Consider the following 15,623-nt stretch of genomic DNA (forward strand, 5'->3'; position numbering starts at 1 on the left):
ACCACTTGACATGATCTTGTCAAATCTGAGAGACAACCTTACATTCCACAAACAAATTCTTTGTAGATTCTTGACCTTCTTGGCACCGAACACACCACACATCATCCCGTTCTAAAAGGCCTCGACTTGAAAGATTTTTTTTTTGAAGGAATCTTATCCCTTAAATTCTTCCAAACAAACATAACCACCTTCAACGAGACAAGTTTATTCCATATTTTTCCCAAATAAAATGCTCAACAACACTTTCATCATACAACGACATCATAAAATATTTGTAAGTTGATGATACCGTGTACAAACTGAGAGAGTCTTTTAACCAGTCTCTTCCTCCAACTCAAGCACCAAATCCTTTTCTCACCGCAAAAGGTCTTTTCTAACACCAATTCCAACTACATGCCACATTCTCCTTTACATGAAGGAATGGTTACACTTGCACTAATCTCCTTTGAAATATATTTGAGGAGCCAAAAAGCAAAAATTCTATTGTTGTGATTCCAAAGATGTAAAGCTTGAGAACCTATTGCACTTGGTAATGGAGATGCAACCAGCCCATCTAATGATCCTTTACAAGGGATTGGAGGTCCTACGACAAGGTCCAAGATTAAGTGGATGAAGCAAGCATTGCAAGGCCTGGTTCTAAAGATCAAAGAAAAAGAAGACCAACGTGAATTAAGGGTCGCTCCTAATTGATTCACTCTCTTACAAATTGATGAAGATGCTCTGAGGCTAACTTGAAGAATCACTTTGGGAAGCCCAACTTACAAGACAAGAAGAATCCATGGGCTGCGTTAATCAATTTTGGTGGACTATTAATATTGGGCTGATTAGATAATAATTAAGCCTAACATGGATGGACCAATCACTAGAGCAAGAAGTAAGAGATTTCAAGCAGAACTTGGCAAGAGACTAAACTCTCTCATGGAGGAAAGAGAAGAAGCAAAGCTCATAAATTTTAGCCAACTTTTAAAATAGGATTTATTTCCATTTTAATTGTATTTTGAGCCTATTTTTGGATGTGTAATGGGTTGCCACGACTTTTATTGTTATTTTAATGTCTTTTAATTATTATACTAGTTATTAGGCCTTGGACCTAAATTAGGGTTATAAATAGGAGTATAAATAGACTCCTTAAACAATTTGTAGGGAGATTTTGGAAGATTAATGAAATTAGAGAGTTTCTCTATTATGAGAGCTTTTCCTTTGTTCTTGGGATAAGAATTGATAGTGTTGGTTTTACCGACAGGTTGCGGTTAGGGTCAAGTTCCTTACTTTTTATACTTGTTTTCAAGATGATCCTAAGTGTTCTCTTATCATTTGGTATCAAAGCTTTGGTTGTTAGGATCTGAATTTGTTTTTTAAATTTGGAGCTAAAATTCTGTTACAATCCAGATTTGGATAATTGAAGTTGTTAGGATCTGAATTTGATTTTCAAATTTAGAACCAAAATTCTTTTACAATCTAGATTTAGATCTGCCCAATCACATATTTGCATTCCAATTTGAATTTCGTGCAAAAAAAAAGTGTGAAGAAAATGATAAAAAGAAACAAAAAAACATGAAAAAAACAAACACTTTTCTTAAATCCATTGTTCTTTGTCCTCTGTTTGTTCTTATTCACTAAGTTCTCATTGATCCCTTGTTGTGTCTTGTCGTGTATAATCAACCCCAAAGGTTCTTACTTAAGAGTTCATAAGGATAAGTTGAGTGGTAAAAGGCAAGAGTGTTGAGACTATTAGAGGGAAAAAGCCAAAAGAGTGAAACACGAGTGAAAAAATAAAAAATTATTGAGTGTAAACACGTAAGAGTGTTTGTGTGAGGATATTTATTTTTCCATTTACGATCACTTCTAACACAATTTTAGAAGCAATTTTAATCATGAGTGGAGAAGAAGGAGTGGATCTCAAGTTATTTGTTAAAGCTGTTAATGAATAATTTCAGGCTTTAAACTTGAGATTGGATAGTTCGCAATCTCCATTTCAATCTAGAAGTTTTAGACAATCAGCTTCAGAAGAAGAAGAGGAAGAGGAGTATTCAGATGCAAGAAGTCATGGAAGAAGATGAAGAGGCAAACCAAGAAGAGATAATTATTTGGGGAGCATTAAGATGACAATCCCTATGTTTCAAGGTAAAAATGATTCTAAATTGTATTTGGAGTGCGAGAAAAAGGTTGAACATGTGTTTGATTGCCATAATTATTCTGAGGAGAAAAAGGTTAAACTAGCTGTTGTTGAATTCATTGATTATGCTAGTATTTGGTGGAATCAACTTGTGACTAGTAGGTGCAAGAATGGTGAAAGGCCTATTAGTAGATGGGAGGAGATGAAGACTGTTATAAGAAGGAAATTTGTACCTAGTCACTATCATAAGAATTTTCACAAAAGAGTGCAAACTCTAACTCAAGGTTCCATAAGTGTGGAGGACTACTACAAGGAGATGGAAATAGCCATGATTAGAGCCAATGTTGAAGAAGATCATCAAGCAACTATGGCTAAATTCATTGGAGGTCTAAAGAAGGAGATAGTTGATGTGGTAGAATTGCAACATTATGTGGAGATGGAGGAGTTGCTGCACAAATCTATTCAAGTGGAGAGGCAATTGAAAGCTAAAAGTACTTCCAAATTTGCTTCCACTTATTCATGGAAGTCAAATTGGCAAAACAACAAATCTGTGACAAAGTCAAAAGATGAAGCTAAGTCCAAGAATTCATTTGTTGCACTTAAAGGTAAAATGGAAATTAATTCATCTTCCATATCTCGTGATATCAAATGTTTCAGGTGCCAAGGAGTTTGACATATTGCTTCTCAATGTCCAAATAAAAGAGTCATGATACTGCTAGATAATGGAGACATAGAGAGTGAGAGCTCAAGTGATGATGAAATGCCACCATTGGAGGATTGCAGCGATGTTGATGTTGTTGAACTTGTAAATAGAGATGTGCTTGTTACTAGGCGTGCTCTTAATATGCAGCCTAAGGTAGAAGATGATGAGGAGCAACGTGGGCATATTTTTCATACAAAAGATGTCATATAAAAGAAAGGTATGCAATTTGATCATTGATGGTAGAAGTTGTGCTGCTAGCACCTTGTTTGTTGAAAAATTGAGTTTGCCCACATTAAAACATCCTAATCCATATAGACTTCAGTGGCTGAATGATTGTGGAGACATAAGGGTGACCAAGCAAGTGTTGGTTTCTTTTTCCATTGGTAAATACAAGGATGAAGTTCTTTGTGATGTGGTAACTATGCATGCTAAGCATATACTTCTAAGGCATCTATGACAATTTGATAGAAAGGTTACACATGATGGTTACAAAAATAGATATGCTCTTGTTTTGAACAATCGCACCATTGTGTGAACACCTTTTCAGCTCGTTGAGAGAAGAACAATTGAGCATTCAAGAAAAAGAGAGAAAAGAAAAGAAAACAGAGAGTGAGAAAAATAAAGAAAATAATTAAAAAAAGAGAAAAATAAGAAAGTGAGTGCATTTGCAAAGAAAAAAAGGTTGAGAGTGTTTTGATGGCTAGAGAGCAGCTACTTGTACTCATGTACAAGGATGTTCAATTTAGTAATGATATGAACTCTTCTTTGCCTTGTGAGGTTGTTTTCTTGTTATAGGAATTTGTTGATGTTTTTTAAGAAGAAATTCCATATGGATTACCTCCTTTAAGAGGTATTGAGCATCAAATTGACTTCATTCCTGGTGCTTCTCTTCTAAACAGACCAGCCTATAGGTCAAGTCCAAAAGAAGGAAAGGAGATTCAAAGGCAAGTTGATGAGTTCTTGCAAAAGGGATTTGTAAGGGAAAGTCTTAGCCCGTGTTTTGTTCCTGTGATCCTGGTTCCAAAGAAAAATGGGACATGACGCATGTGTATAGACTTTGTCGAGCCATAAATAAAATCACTGTAAAGTGTAGACATCCTATCCCTAGATTGGATGATATGTTTGATGAATTGCATTGTTCGTGTGTGTTTTCTAAAATAGATTTGAAGAGTGAATAATATCAAATCTACATGAAAGAAAATGATGAATGGAAAAACAACTTTTAAAACAAAATATGGTTTATATGAGTGGTTGATGATGCCATTTGGTTTAACTAATGCACCCAGTACCTTCATGAGGTTAATGAACCATGTTTTAAGTGCTTTCATTGAGAAATTTGTTATGCTATATTTTGATGACATTTTGATCTAAAGCAAAACATTAGAGGAACATGTTGATCATTTAGATGTTGTTTTTAATGTTTTGAGAGAAAATAAATTGTATGTCAATCTTAAGTGCTTTTTTTTTTCCTTGAATCTGTTATTAGGTTTTGTCATTAGCTCAAAAGGAATAAGTGTGGATGAAGAAAAGGTAAAGACAATTAGGGAATGGCCTATACCTAAGAATGCTAATGAGGTAAGAAGTTTTCATGGGTTAGAAAGTTTTTATAGAAGATTTGTGAAGAACTTTAGTTTACTTACTACACCTTTAAATAAAAAAGAATGTGGTGTTCAAGTGGACTGATGTGCATGAGAAAACTTTTAATTTATTGAAAGATAAGTTGACCATTGCACCTTTGCTTTGTTTGCCTAATTTTAATAAAGCTTTTGAAATTGAATGTGATGCTTTTGGTGTTGGAATAAGGGTTGTACTGATGCAGGACTCTAAACCAGTTGCATACTTTAGTGAAAAGCTTCCAAGAGATTGGGTCTAGGTTCATATGAGGAAGGAAGGTTTCCTGCTAAAAGAAAATCCAAGTGGCAACCAAGAGGAGATGGGCCTTTTCAAGTTCTAGAAAAGATAAATGACAATGCTTATAAGTTGGACTTGCCAAGAGAATGTGGTAATATAAGTGCTACCTTTAATGTGGCTGATCTATCTTTCTTTGATGTAGGTAGCGAATCAGATTCGAGGATGAATCCTTTCAAAGAGGGAGGGAATGATGGAGGTGCAACCAGCCCGTCTAATGATCCTTTACAAGGGATTGGAGGTCCTACAACAAGGTCCAAGATTAAAAGGTGAAGCAAGCATTGCAAGGCCTGGTTTTAAAGATCAAAGAGAAAGAAGACCAATGTAAATTAAGGGCCACACCTAATCGGTTCACTCTCTTACAAATTGATGAAGATGCTCTGAGGCCAACTTGAAGAATCACTTTGGGAAGCCCAACTTACAAGACAAGAAGCATCCATGGGCTGCGTTAATCAATTTTGGTGGACTATTAATATTGGGTTGATTAGAAAATAATTAAGCCCAACATGGATGGACCAATCACTAGAGCAAGAAGTAAGGGATTTCAAGAAGAACTTGGCAAGAGACTAAATTCTCTCATGAAGGAAAGAGAAGAAGAAGCAAAACTCATAAATTTTAGCCAACTTTTAAAATAGGATTTATTTTCATTTTAATTGTATTTTGAGCCTATTTTCGGACTTAATGGGCTGCCACAACCTTTTTTGTTATTTTAAAGTCTTTTAATTATTAAATTAGTTATTCGACCTTAGGCCTAAATTAGTGTTATTAGTACGTAAGAGCATAAATTGACTTCTTAAACATTTTGTTGGGAGATTTTGGAAGATTGATGAAATTTAAGAGTTTTTCTATTGTGAAAGCTTTTCCTTTGTTCTTGGGATAAGGATTGATAGTGTTGGTTCTACCAATAGGTCGCGGTTAGGGTCATGTTCATTTTGATAACTTTGGTTCTAGCGACAAGTCACAATTAGGGTAAGTTCTTTTCTTTTTATGTCTATTTTCAAAATGATCCTAAGTGTTATCTTATGACTTGGTTGTGTGAAATAAAACCATCCACACATCCAAGTTTATTTCATGTAGCAATCTCAAGTAACTCCAATCCAACTGTGTTAATTGACTTTTAACTAACTCCTAACTGTAAATGTTTTACAAGTATTTTATAAAATTGTTTTGTTTTAAGTTTTTTTATTTTTATTTTAAATACTTTGTAAAAATAATAATAAGATAACATGTTATTTTTTATATATAATATATTTTTGTGTATTTTAGTAAAGAAATTGCTAAATATAATTATACTTCAACAACCATTTTTTTAATAATCCTTTTATTATACTTCTTAAGAAAGATATAACGAATTATAATTATTAATAACAATTATAAATGTATATTGTCAATAACTTTTTCATTTTTTTATAATATACCCATATATATATATATATATATATATATATATATATATATATATATATATATATTTCAAGTTTTAGTCTTGTGAATAAATAAATATGATTGAGAGAGGAAATCCCACCAAACATGCGACTAGCCAGGTTTGGGATGGGCTTTCACGCTCAAGTTAGCATGGTACAAAGGTAAAAAGGAAGGTATCAAGATTAGGGTTAGAAATTAGATTGGATTACCTCATCCCCTTTAGAGAAGATAAATAGAGACTTTTGGGTCCATAGGCTTCGTTATCTGATATAAGTGATATTAAGAGTGATGATAATTTATCAGATAAAGATAGGATCTTTCGATTTTGTTATGTATTGGGCATGAGGGTAAACTTTCTTTCTTTTCTTATTTAAGATGATTGATTCCCCATTCGATTAGTTGAGTAGTTTACTTGGTTGTCGGTGTCCTTTTGGGCTAGTGTTGTGTCTGAGTTCTTGATCATTCGCTCTTTCGAACATTTGTTCAATAAGAATGTCGAGTCTGAGTTGTACAAAAATGTTAGGTCTAAAACTACAAAGACGAATATATCATTATGGATACGTGAGAATAATCAGTACATACCTCAAATGTGACAATACTAAATTCAATGACTAATTAGGTCATGTGATTAAGTTTTTGTAACGATAGTTAAATGGAAAAATTCAATTAGAAATTAAATATAAATTTAAGAATTCAATTAAAATGATATAATTAAAAATTGTCAAAATAATTCATTCATATACCTGTAGACTAATTTATCCTAAAAATAATTAATTCTTATAGTTTGTCAAACAGATACTGATAATTCGTAACTATCTTTTATTAGATAATTGTTCAAGATGGATTGGTAGCCATTAGAAAACACCGAAAAGGAAGATGCAGACTATACTTACGTGTTTTTGTTGATGGAATGTTGTTTTGTATACTCAAATAATTAAGCGATTGGACCACCTACTTATTAAATTGCAGGTGATGTAGTCAAATCGCAATTCGTGTTCTCACCCTGTGTACTACGGTGAGAGTGCAACGTACGTTGCTCTTTCATTGGGCACTATAGTGAAGCTTTCCTAGGAGATTCGTTGCTAAGCCACAAAGCAAGTTACATACAGAAAAGCCAAACAATTAGAATATCGTACCTCCATATTAATATTATATTGATATGTCTTTATTTGTATATTTACCAAAACTTAAAAATTGACCATATTATATTGGAATGTAAAAAGTATAACAAAACGCGCTTATAACTTTTTTCCCCTCATTTTTCTTAAATTTATTTTAACTACGTAAACAAAAACATATTCAAACAATTTAAGCACTTTTTTAATTTGTGGAAATATTAATTTCCATTTTCATTTAGAAGAAAATAAAAATTGTATTTCTATTTTTCAGTTTTTATGAGTTTGAAAATGTATTTGATATTGATTTTTATTTATATCTTTTTTCCTTTCTCTCTTACCGTCATCCTTGATCTTTTTGCCCGCGACACCGTGTGTCCCAGCTTCTAAGATTATGTTCTTGCCAGCTAAATTCTTAGAAGCCATCTGAATTCATACCCAAAATCCACAAAGAATTGAAACACTTCGGAAGCTGTCTCTCCTTAATCGCCATTGAACAAACGGTTAGGTATTCCGTATAACATGTTTTCATTATCATTTTCTAGTTGTGAAAGAAAATGGCGAACTCAATAATATGCCTTAATATTTGTTTTTGCACAAGTAATTGTTTAATATATATATATATATATATATATATATATATATATATATATATATATATATAGTTTGGTTTTTTACTAAATATGTATTTTCCTTCAAAAACAATTCTGTTTGATACATGCCTACTAGTGTCCAAAGCTAAGTGTTGGTCCCTCTTTCTTCTAAGATTCAAACTTAAACTTTCATTTGTTATGTGTATATATAATGTTATATGTAGGAATATATAGAAATTAAATTTCATTGATGAGCACATGTCAAATATGAACACATGAGAACATATGTTAGAATGTGTCATGAAAAATAACTTAAAGTTAGCATTGGCAACGTATAATACTGAAGTTGCTTGAACTTTAAAGGACATTTGTTATGAACTAACTTCATGGTTGTGTTGAGGCTATCACAATAACCATGTGGTAAGGAAGCTATTTTAATAAGGACAACATTGAGGAGCAAGTTAATTGAAGAGAAGAAATTCATTTTGATAAAAGATTTTTCAAGGATACAGTTAGACAAAGTGCACACTAACAATCCTACAATAGTTTTATAAGGTTTTTTTATTTTATTTTTAAGTATCAGATTCCTAGGAAACCATCACTGAAGTTGCATATATATATATATATATATATATATATATGAAGGGAATATAACCTAGATATATGGGATAACCTTCACAATACCCAGTTTACTAATCACTTGATACTTAATTTATGTACTCACTGAATTATTCACTTTAAACAAAAATAAGAAGAATATTCAAAATCAACGCATAAAAATAAAATTGTCTAAAAGTATATTATTGTCTATAAAATAATATAAATACATCATTTTATATTTAATTGTTACTTTATTAACTAACTTTATCCAAGAATTTTAATTCATAAGTTAACTTGATAATTTTTTTACTTTTAAGTTATTTTTCCACAACATAACCAATATATTTTTTCATTAAAAAAACATTTCTACCTTCAACTTTCAGTTCAAGTATATCTACGACCAACTTGGTCTCTTATGTTACGTGACTCTAACACTAGATGTACATGAATGAAATCACTTAACGCGTATACACTTCACTATCTGTAATGTGTACATAATCTTATGATTGAACCATATTAACAAATAAAAAAATAAAACTGTTTTTCAATTTCCACCTCCCTTACCCATTCTATATTAAACAACAGCGAAAAAAGAAGAGAAAAATAAACCCAGATAGAATATGTGTGTTGTGTGACGGAAAAATTGACTTCGGGACAAAGAACAAACTGCAATATCATAATATCGCATTTGGCGGTAGTAAGCACGATCAAAAGGATCAATCATATCCAAAAACGTCTTTAATTCATTAATTAATTATACTAATGAATCCTTCCCACTTCCCAATGTCCAAACGCGTCCTATGGAATATTCAATATTCAAAACATTAGATCACACCCTATATAAACTAACCCTTTTCTTCCAAAGTTCTCAACCTTGAAAAATCCAAAGTCCATTCCCAATTAGTCAATAGTCATAAAGACATATACATAAGAGAAACAGTGAATGCTAGTGATATAAAGAGGGAAAAGAGAAACAAATAAAACAAAGCAACTTTAGCAAGTTAAAGAAACCTTGTGATCATGGTAGTTGCCACCATGGCATGGCGTCAGAAGACGGTGGTCCCGGGGGCTAACACCCTTGGCATCCTTGCCTTCGAGGCCGGAAAAACCATGAGCCACCTCATTTCCCTCTACCACTCCCTCTCGGACGAGGAAATCATCAAGCTTCGCAAAGAGGTGATCAAATCCAAAGGGGTAACATACTTGAATTCCCAACATGAATGCTTCCTTCTCAACCTCGCCGCAGCAGAGCGCCTTGAGGAGCTTGACACGGCAGCCGACACTGTCTCGCGGCTCGGCCGGAAATGCTCCGATCCGAGCCTCAGCAGCTTCGACCTTGTCTACGCCGACCTCAAGCTTGGCCTCATCGACCTTCGAAAGCTGAGTTACGGTACTCGCAACACCCCGAAGATTATCTCCAAAATTGAGAAGCTTGTCTCTTCAACCAAAAGTCTTCATTCTGCCATGCATTGCATGGCGGAACACGAGACTTCCGAGAAGAAGAAACAAAGATTGAAGACAGTTATGAGACCCATTAATTATAACAACAACTACAACGCAAAACAAAACAACATGGAATACTTGAACGAGCAGATAGCGTATCAAAGAAAACAAGTACAGCATTACAAGGAAGTTTCACTATGGAGCCAAACATTGGACAAAACCGTTGGGATCATGGCTAAGGTGGTTTGCATTGTCTACGCTAGAATATGTTCCGTTTTTGGAGGCTACATTTCTAATTGCAACTGCTATGAAATCAATGATGACAACAACATCAACAACAATTGCTGTTGCCTCTTGGAACACCGCGAGTTGTACAAGAAAAATTATTGTCTCTACGAGGAATCACTTCAGAAGCGTGTCACAAGATCCGGTCCAATTCCGAAGGCTAGTAATAACAACAAAACCGGTGTGATACGGTTCTTGAACCGTGAAGTTGATAGGCCAATGAGTAATGTTAATAATAGGGTTTTGAGGCTGGCGCCGCCGTCGACGGTGGGCGGGGCGGGGCTTGCAGCGAGGTATGCGGAGGTGGTTTTGGCGGCGGAACGGTTGCTGCACGCGCCGGCAACGGTGGCGGAGGACGCGCGGGAGAGGTTTTACGAGATGTTGCCGGAGAGGGTGAGACAAAAGGTGGCGGCGAAGCTGAGGGGGCGGTGGAGGAGGGAGGAGGAGGGGGAGGCGCTGGCAGAGGGGTGGCGGGACGCGGTGGAGAAGATGTTGGAGTGGCTGTCGCCGGTGGCACACGACACGGTGCGGTGGCAGGCGGAGAGGAGCATGGAGACGGCGAGGTTTGAGACGAAGACAACGGCGCTGCTGCTGCAGACGCTGCATTACTCCGACTTAGAGAAGGCGGAGGCGGCCATTGTGGAGGTGTTGGTGGGGTTGAGTTGCATATATTATTGTGAGAGAAGGTGTTGGCAGGGACATAGTTATAGCTGTGGATGAAGTTTAAAATTTAGAGCAAGGGAAAATGATGCATGGAAATGATAATAGGCAAGGATTTTGGAGCCCCTTTTGATTGATTTGATTTATTTTTTTAATTTTTTTATAATTACTAGTTAGTGCTGACAAATTGGTGCTACTTATGAGTGGTAAGAACAATTTTGTGTTTAGAAGTTAGCATAGAGTGAAATAAACGAATGTCCAAGTTGTGTTCTTGTGTTTTAGTCTTAGAAGGGTATGGTAACAGGAGAAAAGCAGTGGATGTTTTTTTCTTTTGGTTCGTTAAGGATGTAAGTTACGTCAACGGCATTTGGTATATCTTATCTGTTCTCAAAATGATTCTTTAGTAAGCATACAACATTTTCAAATCTCTATCATACTATGGTGACGTTTCTAAGACGTTATTTTCCGTTAACGGAATTGAAACGTTTCAATTCCCTTGCAAAGTTGGTTCCCATGCGCAATTATTGAATGATATGATTGAGCAAATGTACCAAAGTACCTTTGGTCATTTAGACCATTAGACCACGTTAAAAGCCTTATTATCTGATGATGGCAATTAGAATATTTTTAAAGGGGAAATAAGATTTGGACACTTAAGGAGGGGTTTTGGTTGCCAAGAAATAGGTGAAAAAAGAATATTTTTTTATTATAAAATATGTATGGTTCCCATACCTTTAATATACTACTTTAATTTAAATATTTTTTTCAATTTTATTTTATTTTATTCTCTTTCCCTCTATCAAATCGACTCTTAGTGAAAAGGAGATAAAAAAAGAAAATACAAATATTGTTGATAATATGATGTGTTAAAAAGAGTGATAAAAAAAATGATAGATATGGATTTGATATTTTAAAAAATTGGATGCCTAATTGTTCTTCTTAAAGAAGGTATTCTATTATGATTAGGAACGATCCAATAGGGATAGGAATAGGCCAGGCCAGACCAGGCTTTAAAAGGTCTAAGCCTCGATGAATTTTTTAGGCCTGAGTCTGGCCTATAGTCTATCAAAGGCTTTTATTTTGGCTCGGCCTGACCTTTTTAAAAGTCTAGTCTGGCTTGATAGCCTTTTTAAAAGTCTTTTTATATTTGTTTGCTTTGGGGTAGAAAAATAGGAAAGTTAATGAAAAAGGAAACGTTAACCAGAATAGGAAAGCCAATAAAAACACCTAAGCCTAAATTGTAATTAAAATTTTACTTGATTATAGGAATGAAAGTTATGGAGGAGTAATGTGTAATCAAGTCTACTTGCTTTTTAACAAGCCTAAGCCTGGTTTATTTAATTTAATAAGCTTTTAAAAAAGTCCGAGCCTAACCTTTTAATTAAATAGGTCAGTTCAGGTCAGACTTTATGTAGGACAGGGCGTAGGCTCCCGTAGATCGGCCTGACCTATTCCCACCCCTACGATCCAAGGAGAGAAGCGGGGTCTTGGGTCCCTCTCTCTTAGGACTCTTTATATATATATATAACTAGGGAAACAAGTAGGGTCTTGACTTTCTTAGGACTTTTTATTTATTTATTTATACATATAAACGAAAAAAAATAATAAAGGAAAATATATAAAAATAGATTTTGAGTTGATATTTAATTAATAATTTTTAGTAGTAAATTCTAATTTTATACATAAAATTAACAATAAATATATTTGTTAAATTTATTGTTTATTAAAAGTTAGATATTTAAATATTTATGTAAAAAAAATTGACTCCATTTGATTCAATGGTGAATCCGGCCCCGGTCATGATGAACCTTCAAGGAGTTGGAATTTCAGACAAATATAATGGTAGAACGAGTATTTTGTTCGAAGATTATTGCGGAAGATGAATTTCAGATCAGCAGGAGTAGCAACCGCCGTGGGCCCATTCAAGCTTTTAATGTTTTATATTCTTATGTAATTTTAATATATATATATATATATATATATATATATATATATATATATATATTGTTGTGGGCTATTTAAGAAATTATTATATTTATTTAAAAAATTATAAAGAAAAATATTTTAAGTTGGCATTGTATTTAAAAAATTATTGATTTTTATTATTTTTTATAAATATCAAATCAATTTATTTTATTTTATTGTAGCTCATTTTAAAATATGAAATCACATTTGACTTTTTTATTTGTTGCATCTCAATAGTTGAAAATCGTAAAATACGATATTGTATTAATCTTGAAATAAGTTTAAGTTTTGTGAACATAATATACTTATTTTGACTTCATTTTTTTAAATTGAAAGTTATTTCGCATTAAACATTAACTCCACACGTCACAAGCATGTGATGCACATCCTAGTACATGATGAGCGACTTAAAGATCATAAGTTGAATACAAATTTGAACATCTAGGTGAACCAAGAAGCGTCTTGCTAACAATATAATTGACTTAGGATAAGTTTGATGTAACCTTTAGAATATGATATTTAATGCAAATACTAGTAATAAACCACGTGATTGATAACGTTACATTAGCAAACACTATAAATATATATTTTGTAATCACCCAACATAGTAACACACAACATAACTAATACTAAGAGATTCTAAAAGTGTATCTTTATACCCTTTCTAAATTCTCTTTGATTTTCTCCCTTTCTCTCAATTTATTTCATTGGCGCTCCCGTTGTCTCTAAAATCTAGGACACTAATTTCAATCTCTTTCGTTGAGATTGTAACACCCCTGATTGTCGATTTCTCGACGACTCTCACAGTATAACACTTCACATGGTGACACTTCACTCAACTTCTCGTTGGTCAGAACCCTCCATCGGTCAAAACCTTTCGTAGGTAGCTCTTTCCGAGACCTTGACAATCTGTTTCGACTACTTTTAGGATCAATGAATATTCCTATAAAGTAACATGAGACTTTTCAGCGTGCTTTGTTCTCACTCACACGCTTTCTGGAAAAATTTCCAAAAGGTCACCTATGTCATAACTACTCCAAACCAAACACCATTACTAGAAAATATAGATTTAACATCGTCAGATTAACATCGGTTGTTGCCAAAACCGATGTGAACATAAACACGGTGGTATAATTGTAAATAACATTTATATGTTAACATCGGTTTTCTGAAAAATCGATGTTAATGAACTAAAGTTAACATCGGTTCTTGAAAAATCGATGTTAACATTACTTAGTTAATCGATGTTAACTTCAGTTCATTAACATCGATTTTTCAGAAAACCGATGTTAACGTATGATAAGTTAACATCGTTTTTTTTAGAAAATCGATGTTAACGTTAACATCATTTGATTAACATCGGTTTTATATTGAAAACCGATGTTGGGCTTACCTATTTAAAAATATTAGAATGTGAGCCCTATTTTGCTCGCATTCTCTTTTTTGTCGTCTAAGGTTCTTCATTACGACTGTATCTTTCTATCTCTGCAACCTTTCACGACTTTTGGCGACTCTGTTTTAGGTACTTTCCGCGACTTTGTCTTAGGTATTGTGTTGCTGAGCCTGTAGATTTTGTGCATGTTTATAGCTTGCGTTCTAGGGATTGATTTATTTGGGGTTTCTAGGGTATGTAATTCGAATCTTGGACCCAACTTTTGCAAGCCCTCTTTAGTATAATAGGAAGCACGAATATAAATATCTTGATGCCTACTATTGATATATAGCATTGACCATACATGAAGCTAGCTAGAGAGAATAGAAACTGCTAATAATAGTACACTCCATAGGTAGTCATGCTGCGTAAGCCACTACTACAAGAAAACACTTTAAATTATAGTATTAGGTAGTAATTTCTACGATTGTGTTGATCACGGTCGCTCTCACATAACTGACAGGTGCCCTCACTTTAAATTTCTAATTGGCTGGTGCCACATTGAAGCTTGTCATAGTTCTATCATCACAGGTATGATTTTCTCTGCCAATTTTGCCCCAAATTCCTTAACATGGGTTGCCAGCCAGTTTTGGACCCTTTGATGGACACTGAATTGACATCAGTAGCTCCATCCACATTCATGATTAAAACTAGGTTGAAGTATGAGTGGCCATTGATTGTGAACCTTATTACCTTATTTGAAGTAGTTAACCATATGAAGCTTGATTGTGAACCTTATTACCTTATTTGAAGCTTTATTCACACAACATACACTTCTTACACAAAATTTCTTGAATTATATATGCAAAAATTTCTTCAATTCTGGCTTATTAGCTGTCACAAGCTAGCTGGCCTCTTCATAAGGTACTCACGTACACAAGTTTTGACATGCTAAGTTATTTGGTTTGTGCATAGTGTTATTTCATTTATTAAGTGGGTGTTTGTTGGATTTCCCCTGCGGTTACTTTTTGTTCCACTTTCTCTTCATACAATTATATGCAAGGGAAATCCGGTTTATCGGAAAGCGCACCGGATCGTCAAGTATTTAAAAATTAAAACGGATGAATCCGAGTATCGAACACAGGGAACTAATGTTAGCCTGAGTTAAGTTCAGAAATGAAGCATTTTTGAGAGAACATGTATGATTGATAATTTCAAACAAAATTTAAACTAAACCTTTATGCTAAAAACTATAAAATGCAAGGTAAGTAAAAGTAATAGTAGTAGGTAGAAATGTTGGGTCTTTCTAACAAACAAGTTGATGCATATAAATATATTTCTCTAATCAATCATGCTCTTGTATTCTATGCTATAGCCTAAATTACTAAACCTCGATCCCTCGTTAGACCAAATCAATCCAAGCTTCATCCTCAAATCC

At 33.9% G+C, this 15,623-nt stretch overlaps 1 protein-coding gene across 1 annotated transcript; it reads left to right on the top strand.

Annotated features, from left to right (window-relative positions):
• The first annotated feature begins 9,344 nt into the window (after positions 1-9,344).
• LOC114406192 lies at positions 9,345-11,279 on the top strand. The gene has a single exon (XM_028368835.1). It carries the CDS (start codon positions 9,481-9,483, stop codon positions 10,906-10,908), a length of 1,428 nt encoding a protein of 475 aa, XP_028224636.1. The 5' UTR covers positions 9,345-9,480; the 3' UTR covers positions 10,909-11,279.
• The last annotated feature ends 4,344 nt before the right edge of the window (positions 11,280-15,623 follow it).

This window comes from Glycine soja, chromosome 3, assembly GCF_004193775.1.
Source record: "Glycine soja cultivar W05 chromosome 3, ASM419377v2, whole genome shotgun sequence".
Lineage (NCBI taxonomy): Eukaryota > Viridiplantae > Streptophyta > Magnoliopsida > Fabales > Fabaceae > Glycine > Glycine soja.